Genomic DNA, 17,475 nt, shown 5'->3' on the forward strand with positions numbered 1-17,475 from the left:
CAAATTTATTTGAGCATAAGCTTTCGTGAGCTACAGCCCACTTCATCGGATGCATTCAGTGGAAAATACCTAGACAAAGCACATTTCGCTCCATTCTAGCAGGTCAAGTTGTAGCCTAGCATCCAGCCTGTGTGACGCAGCAGGGAGTGGGGTGGATTTGACCTGGGAGTGTTGCAGGGAAGGTTCACTGGGACCCTCCTCGGCATTGGGGATGAGAGACTTCCCCGAAGGAAGATACCTGAGGCTGTAACGTGAGCCAGGAGGGGGGTTGGGAGAGCTGACACCATTGTCCAGTTTCCTAGGCAAAGGTGTCAGCTCTCCCAACCCCGCTCCTGACTCATGTTACAGCCTCAGGTATCATTCCTTCCCCAGCTGCTGAGTTCCAGGCCAAATTACAGAGAGATCCCTCCTTGTGGAAGCTTAGGGACCTGGCCAACCTCAGTGAGTTATGGACCATGGGTAGAGGCTGCCAGGAGAGGTTCCTGTGGGAGAAGGGATTACTATACCAAGAATGAAAAGGAGTACTTGTGGCACCTTAGAGACTAACCAATTTATTTGAGCATGAGCTTTCGTGAGCTACAGCTCACTTCATCGGATGCATACCGTGGAAACTCCAGCAGACTTTATATACACACAGAGAATATGAAACAATACCTCCTCCCACCCCACTGTCCTGCTGGTAATAGCTTATCTAAAGTGATCATCAGGTTGGGCCATTTCCAGCACAAATCCAGGTTTTCTCACCCTCCACCCCCCACACAAATTCACTCTCCTGCTGGTGATAGCCCATCCAAAGTGACCACTCTCTACACAATATGCATGATAATCAAGTTGGGCCATTTCCTGCACAAATCCAGGTTCTCTCACCCCCTCCCAAAAACCACACACACAAACTCACTCTCCTGCTGGTAATAGCTCATCCAAAGTGACCACTCTCCCTACAATGTGCATGGTAATCAAGGTGGGCCATGTCCAGCACAAATCCAGGTTTTCTCACCCCCCCACCCCCATACACACACAAACTCACTCTCCTGCTGGTAATAGCTCATCCAAACTGACCACTCTCCAAGTTTAAATCCAAGTTAAACCAGAACATCTGGGGGGGGAGAAGGGGGGAGGAAAAAACAAGGGGAAATAGGCTACCTTGCATAATGACTTAGCCACTCCCAGTCTCTATTTAAGCCTAAATTAATAGTATCCAATTTGCAAATGAATTCCAATTCAGCAGTTTCTCGCTGGAGTCTGGATTTGAAGTTTTTTTGTTTTAAGATAGCAACCTTCATGTCTGTGATTGTGTGACCAGAGAGATTGAAGTGTTCTCTGACTGGTTTATGAATGTTATAATTCTTGACATCCGGGAGAAATGGAGTCATGGAGGATCAGGAGGCAGCTGGTCGTCCCCCAGAAGTACCGCCGCAAGCTACTGTACCTGGCCCATGACATCCCCCTCTCAGGACACCAGGGAATCTGGCGCACCCGGCAGAGGTTGCTACAGAACTTTTACTGGCCCGGGGTCTTTACCACGGTCTGGCAGTATTGCCGATCCTGTGACCCCTGTCAGAGGGTGGGGAAGGCCCAGGACAAGGCGAAAGCGGCTTTGAGGCCTTTGCCCATCATAGAGGAGCCTTTCCAGAAGGTGGCTATGGACATAATAGGACCTCTCAGCAAGGCAACCCGGACGGGGAAGAAATGCATTCTGGTGAGGGTAGATTTCGCCACCCGCTACCCCGAGGCAGTGCCCTTATCTTCAAGCAGACACTGTGGCAGGTGCGCTGCTGACCATTTTCAGCCGAGTGGGGTTCCCCAAGGAAGTCTTGGCAGACCAAGGGTCTGCCCTTCCCTGTCGGCCCTGCTCCGGTGCTTGTGGGAGAAATGTGGGGCCAAGCACAGCTGGGCCTCAGCATATCACCCCCAGTCCAACGGGCTGGTGGAGAGGTTCAATGGGACGCTCAAGGTGATGCTGAAAACCTTTATGAACCAGCACCCGCAGGATTAGGACAAGTACTTACCTCACCTGCTGTTCGCGTACAGGGAGGTGCCCCAGGAATCTACCGGGTTCTCGCCTTTCGAACGGTTATATGGAAGGAGGGTAAGGGGGCCCCTGGACTTGATGAGAGACGAATGGGAGGGGAAGGCCGCTCCCAATGGAGAATCAGTGGTGGAGTATGTCCTCACCTTCCGGGAGAGACTTGCTGAACTCATGGGCCTGGCCAGGGAGAATCTGGCCAGAGCCCAGAGGAACCAGAAGGTCTGGTATGACTGCACGGTGCGGGCCCGTGCCTACGCCACCGGAGATCAGGTGATGGTTCTCATCCCCGTGAGAAAGAACAAACTACAGGCCGCCTGGGAGGGCCCTTCTAAGGTCGTCAAGCAATTAAATGAGGTAAACTATGTGGTGGACCTGTCGCACCGGGCACACCACCGACAGGGGGACTGTGGTGTTGGCCGTGTGTGGACATTGGGAGGAGCAGGGAGTCAACCCTTTGGTAAATATATTTCCTAAGACTGGGTCTGGCTCCCCCTGGAAACAATTCCTATCTCGGATCGGCTAACCCCTGCCCAGCAAGCTGAGATCAGAGGGGTGCTGCATTTATACCAACAGCTGTTTTCCACCTGGACTCACCAATCTGACTGTCCACCGGATGCAGACAGAATTGCACACACACACCCCCCATGTGATTTTCTCCCTTCCGAGTCACAGGGAAAACGGCTCACGATCTGGAAAGAGAGGTCTGGGACATGCTGGCTTTGGGGGTGATCCAGCCATCTGCCAGCCCTTGGGCCTCGCCAGTGGTGCTGATCCCCAAAAAGGACAGGTCGATCTGGTTCTGTGTAGACTATCGGAAGCCCAGAGCCATCACTGTATCTGATGCCTACTCCATGCCCAGGCCTGTTGAGCTCCTAGACAAGCTGGGAGGAGCTCGTTACCTTACCACTATGGATCTTACAAAGGGCTACTGGCAAGTGCCACTGGATGCAGATGACCGGCTGAAATCGGCCTTTATCACCCCTCTGGGGCTCTATGAGTTCCTGACCCTGCCGTTCAGCCTCAAGGGAGCGCCAGCCACCTTCCAGCGCCTGGTGGATCAGCTACTGAGGGGGATGGAGAGTTTTGCCGTGGCGTATATTGATGACATCTGTGTCTTTAGCCAGACCTGGGAGGACCACGTGTCCCAGGTTAGACAAGTGCTGGACCGACTCCAGGGAGCTGGGCTGACTATAAAAGTGGAGAAGTGCAAGGTGGGGACGGCTGAAATATCTTACCTGGGCCACCGGGTGGGGAGCAGCTGCCTAAAGCCAGAACCAGCTAAGGTGGAGGTGATTAGAGACTGGCCCTCACCCCCAAACCAAAAAGCAGGTCCAAGCCTTTATTGGGGTGGCGGGATACTGTCAAAGGTTTGTGCCCCACTTTAGCGCCATAGCCAGCCCCATCACTGAGCTATGCAAGAAGGGGAAACCAGACAAGGTGGTCTGGACCAAGGAGTGCCAAAGGACTCTCTGTGCGCTGAAAGAGGCTCTGGTCAGGGGACCGGTTCTGGCAAACCCGGACTTTGACAAGCACTTTATGGTGTTCACCAATGCCTCAAACACGGGGTTGGGCGCGGTGTTAATGCAGGAGGATGAAAAGGGGGAGAGACACCCCATCGTGTACTTGAGCAAGAAGTTGCTACCCCGAGAGCAGAATTACGTGGCCATTGAGAAGGAATGCCTGGCCATGGTGTGGGCCCTTAAGAAACTAGAGCCATATCTCTTCGGGCGACACTTCACCGTGTACACCGACCACTCTCCCCTGGTCCTTTGAAAGATGAAAGGAGCCAATGCCAAGCTCCTGAGGTGGAGCCTGCTCCTGCAGGATTACGACATGGACGTGGTCCATGTGAAGGGAAGTGCCAACATGATAGCAGATGCGTTGTCCTGGAGAGGGGGACCTGAACTTCCCCAGGTCACTGGTCACAGTCTCGAAGTGGGAGAGATGTGACGCAGCAGGGAGTGGGGCAGATTTGACCTGGGAGTGTTGCAGGGGAGGTTCACTGGGACTGTGGGCATTGGGGATGGGAGACTTCCCCTGAAGGAAGATACCTGAGGCTGTAACATGAGCCAGGAGGGGGGTTGGGAGAGCTGACACCTTTGCCTGGGAAACTGGACAAAGGCTAGAGGAGGAGCTGGGGGAAGGGGGAGAGCCTGCTGGAGGGGTTTTTGGTTTCAGTTTAGAGCGGGGTGGTGAAATGCAGGGAACCCCAAGGCTGGGGTCTAAGCTGCCCCCAAGAAGGACTTGACTGAGGGGTCCTGGTTGTACCTACAAGCTCTGTTTGGGACTGTGTTCCTGTTGTCCAATAAACCTTCTGTTTTACTTGCTGGCTGAGAATCACGGTTAATCCCAGGAAGAGGAGTGCAGGGCCCTGACTCCCCTCTTTGAGACTGAACTGAGTGGGGTCACTGTGACCAGTGACCTGGGGAAGTTCAGGTCCCCCTCTCTGGGACAACACATCCGCTATCATGCTGGCAAGTCCTTTCACCTCTGGAGCTTGGCATTGGCTCCTTTCATCTGGTGTAGCCAGGTCAGGGGAGAGTGGTCGGTGTACACGGTGAAGTGTCGCCCGAAGAGATATGGCTCTAGGTTCTTAATGGCCCACACCATGGCCAGGCATTCCTTCTCGATGGCCGTGTAGTTCTGCTCTCAGGGTAGCAACTTTTTGCTCAAGTGCACGGTGGGGGCTCTCTCCCCCTTCCCCCAGCTCCTCCTCTAGCCTTTGTCCAGTTTCCCAGGCAAAGGTGTCAGTTCTCCCAACCCCACTCCTGGCTCCTGTAACAGCTGCGTGACAGCTACAACTCCCTGGGCTACTTCCCCATGGCCTTCTCCCAACACCTTCTTTATTCTTACCACAGAACCTTCCTCCTGATGTCTGATAATGCTTGTACTTCTCAGTCTTCCAGTAGTACACCTTCTCACTCTCAGCTTCTTGCGCCTCTTGCTCCCAGCTCCTCGCACACACACCACAAACTTTTGTGAGCTCCTTTAAAAACCCAGGTGCCCTGATTAGTCTGGCTTAATTGATTCTAGCAGCTTCTTGATTGGCTGCAGGTGTTCTAATCAGCCTGTTTGCCTTAATTATTTCCAGAAAATTCCTGATTGTTCTGGAACCTTCCCTGTTACCTTATCCAGGGAAAAGGGACCTACTTAACCTGGGGCTAATATATCTGCCTTCTATTACTCTCCTATAGCCATCTGGCCTGACCCTGTCGCAATATATATGTTGTGATTGCATTTATATAGATGGTCAAGTCAAGTGTGTTCATCTAAGTGTCTTACCCACGCCGGAGTGGAGGGAAGGGCATTCTGCAAGTCCATGAAGGAGCCAGACAGCCCTCGCCAATGGATGCACCCTGCCAGTATGTGCCCTACATAGCAGCCAAAATGAAGTGTGGCCATTAGCAACACATCTGGTGGTGTGAACGATCAAAACCAGGGGGCTGGACTGTTGGATCCATCACAAGATAGGCACTGGCTACATTTGAAGCTTGGTCTTGCCAGCTAATACGCAACCTGGAGGTGATATCAAGGTTCCTCAAGGGAACTGGGTGTCTTGACCTCAGACAGCGACTCGGTGGATTAAACATGTCTTTGAACAGGGGTAGAAGTGGCATGACATGGTAAACAGTGGTAAGGACAGTTCAGTGCTGCCCAGTGAACTAGGCTCACCTGAGCAATGTGTATTTTCAGATAGCCAAATCCAGGGTCATGCGTCTAGGAACCAAGACTATAGGTCACCCATGTAAGGTGGGGGAAGCAGTGAGTCGGAAAAGGGTTCTGGGGTCATGGCAGGAAGCAAATGAACATGAGTTCCCACTGCGATGCTGTGGCTAAGAGATCCTTGGTTGGCTGGCTGGATGATGTTGTGTGGGAGAGTGTTACTGTGTGTATATTACCCTGCCTGTGTTTCGTATGGGGGTGCGTGTAATACACGTGTATAACAGTGTGTGTATGTTTTGCTATCGCTCATGTCGCCTCCTGACAAAGCACAATACTCCCTGTATTATTTATACAGAGTGGGCAAGCCCTCCCCCCACCTCCGCCTCCCAATGCAGATGTTCCGTTGCATGCTGGGTACTTAGCTGTTGTTTACATGTAGCTTCTCTGCGTTACCATGGCAATTGCAAAAGTATTGGTTGCCACATTACATTAAAAGAAGCCATAATTATCGCCCCCCCCCCACCACCACCGACCTGCCTGTCAACTAAATTGTCAGTACTTTTGAATGAGAAAAAAACCAGCCCCGACTGAAAGGGCTGGAAATTGTGGATCAAATCACTGGCGTCACGGCCGTTAACAGCTGGCATGGGGGAGAGGGTCTGCCTTGTGATTGCTTTAAGGGGGAGACTTAATGCAGGTCCCACCTCCCACTGTGCCAAGCACCTGCTCCCCAGGCTTTCCACACATCCCTGCGGGTCTCTGCCCAGAGCCAGCATAGGAGCCCTGCTGAATTGGATCCGGCTTGGCACGGACTCGGACTGAGCCAAGGGGAAGGGGGCAGGATTCGGCCTGCAGAGGATGATCCTCATTCAGAGATGGAGACACCCAACCTTCCGCTCCGGCCAGCCTGTGCTCAGTGCAAAGCCAGAGGGTCTTCAAGCCACTCGTATGGTCTGCTGATGCTGAGGCCAGCCTGGGGTGAGTTATACCCAAATGCCCAGCACCAGGTGAAGGGGTTCCCCAGCCACACCCTGCTCCCTGATCTGTGGGGGGCTTTGGCCTGTACCTGCCCATGGGTGGCTAAGCTGGTGTCACTGACACCTTCCCCTCCTTAGTCCCTTCTGCCCGGAGGGGACAGAAGTCATTTTCTGGGTTGTTTCTGCCTGTTTCCCCCCAGAAAAGGGTCGGCATTGACTGCATCCCCCCATCTGCCCTGGCATCCCATTCCCTCACACACTCGCCCTCTCTCCGAATCAGACCAGCAACCTCTTCTGGAGCTCGTCCTGGTAAATTTCCAACAGCCCCACCTTGGCCGACACAGCGGGTTTTGAACTGGCAACCTATCGAGCCTCAATCTCTGCACTTGGCCTGTAACAGCCACATACATAACACGTCCTAGCCAGAGGCTACAGCCGCACCTCGGGTGCGAGATAGGGGAGGAGGTGTGGGAATCTTCCTGGGGCGAGGAGGAAGAAAGGCCTGGTAGCAAGTCAGCCCCGTGCAGGGGATGGAAAATCCCAGTGGTCTGTAGAGCCAGACTTTCCCTACTGAATCCCCGAGCAGCCCCACTGCTAGACCCCAGGAGTGGTGACAGGGAAACGGTTACACATGAAAGCTGCTGGGATTGCAGGCTGCCTGGCGGTATAGCGCAGGAGTGATTAGCGGTAGCTGAGCTCCAGATAGCAGCAGTTCAAGTCAGCTCAGAATTGGCGTGTATGTGTTCATAGAATCATAGAATCATTGAATATCAGGGTTGGAAGGGACCCCAGAAGGTCATCTAGTCCAACCCCCTGCTCGAAGCAGGACCAATTCCCAGTTAAATCATCCCAGCCAGGGCTTTGTCAAGCCTGACCTTAAAAACCTCTAAGGAAGGAGATTCTACCACCTCCCTAGGTAACGCATTCCAGTGTTTCACCACCCTCATAGTGAAAAAGCTTTTCCTAATATCCAATCTAAACCTCCCCCACTGCAACTTGAGACCATTACTCCTCGTTCTGTCATCTGCTACCATTGAGAACAGTCTAGAGCCATCCTCTTTGGAACCCCCTTTCAGGTAGTTGAAAGCAGCTATCAAATCCCCCCTCATTCTTCTCTTCTGCAGACTAAACAATCCCAGCTCCCTCAGCCTTTCCTCATAAGTCATGTGTTCTAGACCCCTAATCATTTTTGTTGCCCTTCGCTGGACTCTCTCCAATTTATCCACATCCTTCTTGTAGTGTGGGGCCCAAAACTGGACACAGTACTCCAGATGAGGCCTCACCAATGTCAAATAGAGGGGAACGATCACGTCCCTCGATCTGCTCGCTATGCCCCTACTTATACATCCCAAAATGCCATCGGCCTTCTTGGCAACAAGGGCACACTGCTGACTCATATCCAGCTTCTCATCCACTGTCACCCCTAGGTCCTTTTCCGCAGAACTGCTGCCTAGCCATTCGGCCCCTAGTCTGTAGCGGTGCATTGGATTCTTCCGTCCTAAGTGCAGGACCCTGCACTTATCCTTATTGAACCTCATCAGATTTCTTTTGGCCCAATCCTCCAATTTGTCTAGGTCCTTCTGTATCCTATCCCTCCCCTCCAGCGTATGTACCACTCCTCCCAGTTTAGTATCATCCGCAAATTTGCTGAGAGTGCAATCTACACCATCCTCCAGATCATTTATGAAGATATTGAACAAAACCGGCCCCAGGACCGACCCCTGGGGCACTCCACTTGACACCGGCTGCCAACTAGACATGGAGCCATTGATCACTACCCGTTGAGCCCGACAATCTAGCCAGCTTTCTACCCACCTTATAGTGCATTCATCCAGCCCATACTTCCTTAACTTGCTGACAAGAATACTGTGGGAGACGGTGTCAAAAGCTTTGCTAAAGTCAAGAAACAATACATCCACTGCTTTCCCTTCATCCACAGAACCAGTAATCTCATCATAAAAGGCAATTAGATTAGTCAGGCATGACCTTCCCTTGGTGAATCCATGCTGGCTGTTCCTGATCACTTTCCTCTCATGCAAGTGCTTCAGGATTGATTCTTTGAGGACCTGCTCCATGATTTTTCCAGGGACTGAGATGAGGCTGACTGGCCTGTAGTTCCCAGGATCCTCCTTCTTCCCTTTTTTAAAGATTGGCACTACATTAGCCTTTTTCCAGTCATCCGGGACTTCCCCGGTTCGCCACGAATTTTCAAAGATAATGGCCAATGGCTCTGCAATCACAGCCGCCAATTCCTTCAGCACTCTCAGATGCAACTCTTCCGGCCCCATGGACTTGTGCATGTCCAGCTTTTCTAAATAGTCCCTAACCACCTCTATCTCCACAGAGGGCTGGCCATCTCTTCCCCATTTTGTGATGCCCAGCGCAGCAGTCTGGGAGCTGACCTTGTTCGTGAAGACGGAGGCAAAAAAATCATTGAGTACATTAGCTTTTTCCACATCCTCTGTCACTAGGTTGCCTCCCTCATTCAGTAAGGGGCCCACACTTTCCTTGGCTTTCTTCTTGTTGCCAACATACCTGAAGAAACCCTTCTTGTTACTCTTGACATCTCTTGCTAGCTGCAGCTCCAGGTGTGATTTGGCCCTCCTGATATCATTCCTACATGCCCGAGCAATATTTTTATACTCTTCCCTGGTCATATGTCCAACCTTCCACTTCTTGTAAGCTTCTTTTTTATGTTTAAGATCCGCTAGGATTTCACCATTAAGCCAAGCTGGTCGCCTGCCATATTTACTATTCTTTCGACTCATCGGGATGGTTTGTCCCTGTAACCTCAACAGGGATTCCTTGAAATACAGCCAGCTCTCCTGGACTCCTTTCCCCTTCATGTTAGTCCCCCAGGGGATCCTGGCCATCCGTTCCCTGAGGGAGTCGAAGTCTGCTTTCCTGAAGTCCAGGGTCCGTATCCTGCTGCTTACCTTTCTTCCCTGCGTCAGGATCCTGAACTCAACCAACTCATGGTCACTGCCTCCCAGATTCCCATCCACTTTTGCTTCCCCCACTAATTCTACCCGGTTTGTGAGCAGGAGGTCAAGAAAAGCGCCCCCCCTAGTTGGCTCCTCTAGCACTTGCGCCAGGAAATTGTCCCCTACGCTTTCCAAAAACTTCCTGGATTGTCTATGCACCGCTGTATTGCTCTCCCAGCAGATATCAGGAAAATTAAAGTCACCCATGAGAATCAGGGCATGCGATCTAGTAGCTTCCGTGAGCTGCCGGAAGAAAGCCTCATCTACCTCATCCCCCTGGTCCGGTGGTCTATAGCAGACTCCCACCACTACATCACTCTTGTTGCTCACACTTCTAAACTTAATCCAGAGACACTCAGGTTTTTCTACAGTTTCGTACCGGAGCTCTGTTGTGAGGCACAAGCCAGGAATCAGAGCAGTGACTCTAAGGGCCGGTCTCTTGGGATCTGGGAGGGCTGGGAGCTTTGGCAAGACTCCAGTGCACTTACCCGGATCACCTTGGCGGGTGGAAGGGCAACGGTATATAATGATTGACAGGGATGTTACAGGGGGCCCCTGGCCATGCTGCTTTCTGGTGGGGTTAAGCGCAGGGCCAGAGAGCTTCCCCGTAGGACCATGGCTTTGCTGAACAGGAACAGCAGCAACCCTGCAAGTGAGGTCGTAGATCGTGAATATAACGCCCTGTTCCAACATAAGGACGGGACCCACGGATCCCCTCCCTTCTACCCAGCTTCACCTCTCTGGCTTCACAGCCCGCACCAAGCCCCTGGCATGCTGGGGCTCCGCCATCTGGAAATCAATGGTGCCATCGATCGGGCAGTGAAGTCATTCGTCCAGGCAGACAGTGGCAATCAAATGGCCATTTTTATACTCGGTTAAACCCTGCTTGACCCAGCCAGCGTGAAACATGCACCGCTCCCGCACTCAATCCGGCAGCACACTCCTCCAAGCCGACGTGGGGCAATCCAGGGGAGCTAAGAATCTGGCTCAGCGGGCGGGGAGGAAAGGCAGCCAATAAGATGCTGCATGACTCTCACCAACACGGGAGCAGGGGCCGCGCAGGGCCCGCGATCCCAGTCGCCGTCGTGTCAGGGCGGGAGCAGGGGCCAAGCAGGGCCCGCAATCCCAGTCGCCGTCGTGTCACGTGGGAGCAGGGGCCGCGTGGGGCCCGTGATCCCAGTCGCCGTCGCGTCAGGCGGGAGCAGGGGCCGCGCGGGGCCCGCGATCCCAGTCGCCCTCGTGTCAGGCGGGAGCAGGGGCCGCGCGGGGCCCGCGATCCCAGTCGCCGTCGTGTCAGGGCGGGAGCAGGGGCCGCGCGGGGCCCGCGATCTCAGTCGCCGTCGTGTCAGGCGGGAGCAGGGGCCGCGCGGGGCCCGCGATCCCAGGCACCGTCGTGTCAGGCGGGAGCAGGGGCCGCGCGGGGCCCGCGATCCCAGTCGCCCTCGTGTCAGGTGGGAGCAGGGGCCGCGCGGGGCCCGCGATCCCAGTCGCCCTCGTGTCAGGAGGGAGCAGGGGCCGCGAGGGGCCCGCGATCCCAGTCGCCCTCGTGTCAGGCGGGAGCAGGGGCCGCGCGGGGCCCGCGATCCCAGTCGCCGTCGTGTCACGTGGGAGCAGGGGCCGCGCGGGGCCCGCGATCCCAGTCGCCGTCGTGTCACGTGGGAGCAGGGGCCGCGCGGGGCCCACGATCCCAGTCGCCGTCGTGTCACGTGGGAGCAGGGGCCACGCGGGGCCCGCGATCCCAGTCGCCCTCGTGTCAGGCGGAAGCAGGGGCCGCGCAGGGCCCGCGATCCCCGTCGCCGTCGTGTCAGGGCGGGAGCAGGGGCCGCGCGGGGCCCGCGATCCCAGTCGCCGTCGTGTCAGGCGGGAGCAGGGGCCGCGCGGGGCCCGCGATCCCAGTCGCCGTCGTGTCACGTGGGAGCAGGGGCCGCACGGGGCCCGCGATCCCAGTCGCCGTCGTGTCACGTGGGAGCAGGGGCCGCGCGGGGCCCGCGATCCCAGTCGCCCTCGTGTCAGGCGGGAGCAGGGGCCGCGCGGGGCCCGCGATCCCAGTCGCCGTCGTGTCAGGGCGGGAGCAGGGGCCGCGCGGGGCCCGCGATCCCAGTCGCCGTCGTGTCAGGCGGGAGCAGGGGCCGCGCGGGGCCCGCGATCCCAGTCGCCCTCGTGTCAGGCGGGAGCAGGGGCCGCGCGGGGCCCGCGATCTCAGTCGCCGTCGTGTCAGGCGGGAGCAGGGGCCGCGCGGGGCCCGCGATCCCAGTCGCCCTCGTGTCAGGCGGGAGCAGGGGCCGCGCGGGGCCCGCGATCCCAGTCGCCCTCGTGTCAGGCGGGAGCAGGGGCCGCGCGGGGCCCGCGATCCCAGTCGCCCTCGTGTCAGGCGGGAGCAGGGGCCGCGCGGGGCCCGCGATCCCAGGCACCGTCGTGTCAGGCGGGAGCAGGGGCCGCACGGGGCCCACGATCCCAGTCGCCGTCGTGTCAGGCGGGAGCAGGGGCCGCGCAGGGCCCGCAATCCCAGTCGCCCTCGTGTCAGGCGGGAGCAGGGGCCGCACAGGGTAACTCCTGAAGTGAGGGGAGGAGGCCTGCCTGGCCTAGCATCAAGTCTTGCCGAAGAGGGGTGGGCTCGAGGGGCTGGGGAATCTGTGTTCTGTACAAGAGTTAATCTGAGCCCCACGAGGGGGAAGTCTTGGCCTAAGTACTCTGGTCTGGGAGTAAAGCACAGCATGGCCCTGCAGTGCCCCAAAAGGGGCGGGAGTGCCCCTTACAACCTCTCCCTACTTTGGCCTGCCCATGGGGCTCAGGAATCTCCTGAGAAGGTGCTGTCCCGTGGCCAGTGCAAATGTCCCACCAGACTCACAGTATCATAGTCCCCCAGGGCAAATGGACCTTTGGATTTGATTCCAATAAGGGGTGAAGGTTCGGGCTGCAGGAGAGGTTCTTGTGTTTTTTCCAAACCTATCTGTCGGTAACGAGCAGGGTCTTGTCTACACTACCAGGTGGAACAGTGTAGTAGCTATATTTGGAGAGAGGACAAATCTGATTGTAACCAGGCCATGTGCAAACCATTTGTTCCTAATCTACATAATCCATCTATCTAACTATCCTTCTTGATGGTAATCCAGCCATCCAACCCTAACATAATGACAGTCTTTCCTAGAGGGTAGTGTACAGATCTGTCTGTCTGTCTCTCCACCCACGCTCCTAGATGTTAGTATACGGATCTGTTTGCCCATCTGTCCTCCAAAATGAACATGTACAGTTCATCTGTCTGTCTACTGATCTACTGCACAAATAGATATCTACATAGCAGCGGGCTGCTGACTGAGATGGGCCCTGGATTGTGGCTTGAGCACTAAGAGCTCCCTTTCCTCCAGGCTCGGGGCAATGGTCTAGGGATGTCACACCCCGCTGCAGCAGGCTGCCAGGGTAGGTTTGCAGGCCTGCTGAGGCATTTCCCTGGAGTCAATGTGTCATCCAAAGGGACATTGCCAGCCTTGCAATCCCAGGGAGACCCAGCCAGGTAGCCCCCCTCCCCTGGGTATGCAGGCTGCAGGCGGAGCCCAGTTTGCTCAGGATTCCTGCAGGTGATGGCAGGCTCTAGTTCCTGGGGCAGCAGCTCAGATCCCTTGGAAGGAGCATGCCAGCTGTTGCCACTCATTCTGCCTTCAGTTGGCTCGCAGCCTGCCCCATCATTTCCTTGCTGGCTCCTGTTTGTTCCTTAAGCCCATGTGCCTGTTCCCTCCACTCCCCCTGCTCCCTGGGCGGGCTGTAGTGCTGACACTAAGTACTAATGATGCAAAGGCTTCAGCCAAAGCAGAGTAGGAGGGTGAGCTGGGCTTGTGGAAAGCGCCTGCCCTGCAGAGCTCCCCTCCGGTGCTGGCTGGCTGGGGAGGGGGGCTGCTACACCCGTGGGGCTGGGGTCAGAAGCTGCCAGTGCCTGGCTGGGGAGGTGGCTCTGCTGGGACTGACTTTAGAATGCAATTTGTCACGGAGTGTGGGGGAGTCCAGGCCCTGCACCCCTCTTCCTGGGATCCACTGAGACTCTCAGCCAGCCAGTAAAACAGAAGGTTTATTGGACAACAGGAACACAGTCCACAACAGAGCTTGTGGGTACAACCAGGACCCCTCAATCACGTCCTTCTGGGGGAGCAGGGAGCTTAGACCCCAGCCCTGGGGTTCCCTGTGTTCCTCCACCCAGCCCCAAACTGAAAACTAAACCCACCCAGCAGGTTCCCTGCTGCAGCCTCTGTTCACATTCCTGGGCAGAGGTGTTACCTCCCCCTCCCCCTCCTGGCTCAGGTGACAGGCTCTCAGGTCTCCCATCCCCAGGGCACATTCCCAGGTCAACACTCCCCCCTCCCTGCTGAGTCACATCATCACATCTCTCCCCCCTTCGATACTGAACTGAGCGGGGTCACGCTGACCAGTGACCTGGGGAAGTTCGGGGCCCCCTCTCCGGGACAGCGCATCCGCTATCAGGTTGGCACTTCCCTTCACGTGGACCACGTCCATGTCGTAATCCTGCAGGAGCAGGCTCCATCTCAGGAGCTTGGCGTTGGCTCCTTTCATCTGGTGCAGCCAGGTCAGGGGAGAGTGGTCGGTGTACACGGTGAAGTGTCGCCCGAAGAGATAGGGCTCTAGTTCCTTGAGGGTCCACACCATGGCCAGGCACTCCTTCTCGATGGCCGCGTAGTGTTGCTCCCGGGGTAGCAACTTCTTGCTCAGGTACACGATGGGGTGTCTCTCCCCCTTTTCATCCTCCTGCATTAACACAGCCCCCAGTCCCGTGTCGGAGGCGTCGGTGAACACCACAAAGGGCTTGTCAAAGTCTGGGTTTGCCAGAACTGGGCCACTGACCAGAGCCTCCTTCTCCTGACGTTCCCTCTCCTTCTCCTCCTGCTCATGTTGACGTTGTTTCTCCTCATGTTGACGTTGTTTTTCACGATCCTCCAGCTCCCTCATTTTCATCTCCCTCTCCCATTCCAGCCGCCTCCGCTCCAGGGATGGGGAGCTCCGCCGGGAGGATCCCCTGCTGGCTGCCAGGGTCAGGGTGCCCTGGGTATTCACTGGGCTTCCCCCAACCCCTCCCCCAGGCATAGGTAGGAAAGGTCTTGGGATGTCCTCGGCAGCAGTCTGACCCCTCCCAGCCCGGTCAGGCCCCAGGGCCCACGCTGCGTCTGCCGGGCGGCTTCCCTCAGGGACAGGGATCGGGTCATCCAAGCGATCCCTCTCCTCCAACTGGGCAATCAGCTGTTCCTTGGTGGACCTCCCGATGCGCAGCCCCCTCTGCCTGCACAGCTCCACCAGGTCGCTCTTAAGGCGTTTAGCGTACATCTCCCTGCTGGCCACTCGCAGGCCGGGCAGCTTCCCACGGTTTCCAGGAAAAGCCCTTAGTGTGCCAGTCCTTCTTGAGGTCACCGACTCTTTGCCAGGGTAGAGCTGCAGACTCCTCCGCCCCTGGGACCACTCGCTGCAATCCCCCGGGGGACCCTGTTACTGCAAAAGTCCTTCTCTCTGGTCACACATTCGCAGGGGTTAACCGCCCCCCGAAACCGTCTCTCTCTGAATCTTCAGCACGCCTGGTCCCCGTCAATTCCCCTTCGTTTTACTGTTCCCCAGTCACTTACTGCAGGAAGCGCCGTTCACGGGATGCAGTAGATCCCACCTCTGCCACCAGTTGTCACGGAGTGTGGGGGAGTCCAGGCCCTGCACCCCTCTTCCTGGGATCCACTGAGACTCTCAGCCAGCCAGTAAAACAGAAGGTTTATTGGACAACAGGAACACAGTCCACAACAGAGCTTGTGGGTACAACCAGGACCCCTCAATCACGTCCTTCTGGGGGAGCAGGGAGCTTAGACCCCAGCCCTGGGGTTCCCTGTGTTCCTCCACCCAGCCCCAAACTGAAAACTAAACCCACCCAGCAGGTTCCCTGCTGCAGTCTCCGTCCACATTCCCAGGCAGAGGTGTTACCTCCCCCTCCCCCTCCTGGCTCAGGTGACAGGCTCTCAGGTCTCCCATCCCCAGGGCACATTCCCAGGTCAACACTCCCCCCTCCCTGCTGAGTCACATCATCACAGGGTGGCTCTGCTGGGACTGACTTTAGAATGCAATTGAGATTTGTGCTGCTTGCTAATGCAATCCTTGGCTGCATAGACAGGAGCAGAGAGGCGTTTTCATCTCTGTATTTGGCAGTGGTGTGACCGCTGCTGGGATCCTGTGTCCAGCTCTGGTGCTCGCAATTCAAGGAGGAGGTTGATAAATTGGAGAGGGGTCAGAGAAGAGCCTGGGGAATGATTAAAGGATTAGAAAACCTGCCTTAGAGTGAGAGACTGAGCTCTTTGAGTCTAGTTAGCTTAACACAGAGAAGGTTGAGGGGTGACTTAATTACTGTCTGCGAGTATCCTCTGTGGGGAACAAATTTGATAATGGACTTTTCTGTCTAGCAGAGATAGCTCTAATGGAATCCAATGGCTTGAGGCTGAAGCTAGACAAATTCAGCCTGGAAAGAAGGGTCACATTTTAACAGGGAGGGTAATTCACCGCTGGAACAATTGACCAGGAGTCGTGGCGGATTCTCCCATCTCTGGCCATTTTTAAATGCAGATGGGAGGTCTTTTCTCAGATCTGCTCTAGGGATTAAGTTGTGGGCAGTTCTCTGGCCTGTGCTGGGCAGTGTCCCAGTGGTCGATCCCTTCTGGCCTTGGAATCTAGGAAGTTCTGGTCCTGTGCTCTCCCTGCGGCCCATCTCGGAGCACAGCCGGGTGGAGCCGGGAGGCAGACGCTCCCTCTCCTGAGCGCTGGCCTTGGGCAGAGGCAGGTAAGCTTTCCCTGCTAAAGCAGCCTTGGGGACCTTGGCAAGACCTGGGCAGGGTGCGGTACCTCCACCGCGAGGTGCGGGTCTGGTGACCCAGGCCTGGCTGGAAGATGGGCTGTGCTCATAGCTCGCCGAGGGCTCTAGCTGTCACAGAATGTGGCAGGCAGGGGGCCAGTGGCTCTGTGATGCCAAAGCAGCAGAGTGGAGCTCGCACAGGTGGTGGGGAGGGCTGGGAAGGGACACGTGGGCAGCTGAGTGGGGAGGGGGCACATGGCACGGGGAGCGTCGTGGGGACACCTGGAACAGGAGTGGGGTGTGTGGGTGGGTGGGGCTATGGAGGGGGCACGTGTCGCCCTCCTCTCCCTACAGCCACGGCTATAAAAGCCTTTGCTCTCCATGTCACTACAGACCCCGAGTCCCAGAGGAAGAGGACAGTGCAGAACGTGCTGGACCTTCGGCAGAATCTGGAGGAGACCATGTCCAGCCTGAGAGGCTCCCAGGTGTCTCACAGGTGAGGCCATGATGCCCACTGTAGCCCCTCCCCCTCTCTCTCACCTGACCCCTCCCTTCCCTCTCCTCCTCCAGCCTGGCTCCTTGCTGGGTCTGATCCCCAAAGCCGAGCCCTTTCTTGGGGGTGGGCACCCCGGCGGGGCAGGGGGCTAGTGACGTGGCTGTGCTCCGTCCTGCGGTAGTATCTCCAGCCCGGGGGGGGGGCTGTTCCCCCGCCCCCGGGGAAAGACTCTGACTGCCCCCCTGTGTCACTGAGGCCTCTGTCCCAGTGCGGAGAGCTGCCAGCCTCTGACTCAGGGATGAGTCTCACTGCCCCACTCGCTGATCCCTCCAGCTAGTCTCTCTGGGGCACCACTCACACTGAGTCACGCCTCGTTAGCAGGTGTATTTCAGTGGCACTCCGAGGCACCAGCTGAGATCAAGGACCCATTGTGCCAGGGGCTGCAACAGCCACAGAGGGTACATCTGCCGGGCCCAAAAGCCCTGCGGCCACGAGTCTCAGAGCCT

General features: G+C 56.4%; 1 protein-coding gene across 6 annotated transcripts in view; it reads left to right on the forward strand.

Moving 5' to 3' along the window:
* The window catches only part of NAV1 (neuron navigator 1), a 292,762-nt gene that overhangs the window by 180,461 nt on the left and 94,826 nt on the right, over positions 1-17,475 (forward strand). For all 6 annotated transcript variants that reach the window (XM_073319526.1, XM_073319524.1, XM_073319528.1 and 3 more), the window contains one exon: positions 16,867-16,969. In XM_073319526.1, coding sequence (XP_073175627.1) covers positions 16,867-16,969 — 103 coding nt within the window. The remainder of the gene's footprint in view (positions 1-16,866; positions 16,970-17,475) is intronic.

This window comes from Lepidochelys kempii, chromosome 21 (genome assembly GCF_965140265.1).
Source record: "Lepidochelys kempii isolate rLepKem1 chromosome 21, rLepKem1.hap2, whole genome shotgun sequence".
NCBI lineage: Eukaryota > Metazoa > Chordata > Testudines > Cheloniidae > Lepidochelys > Lepidochelys kempii.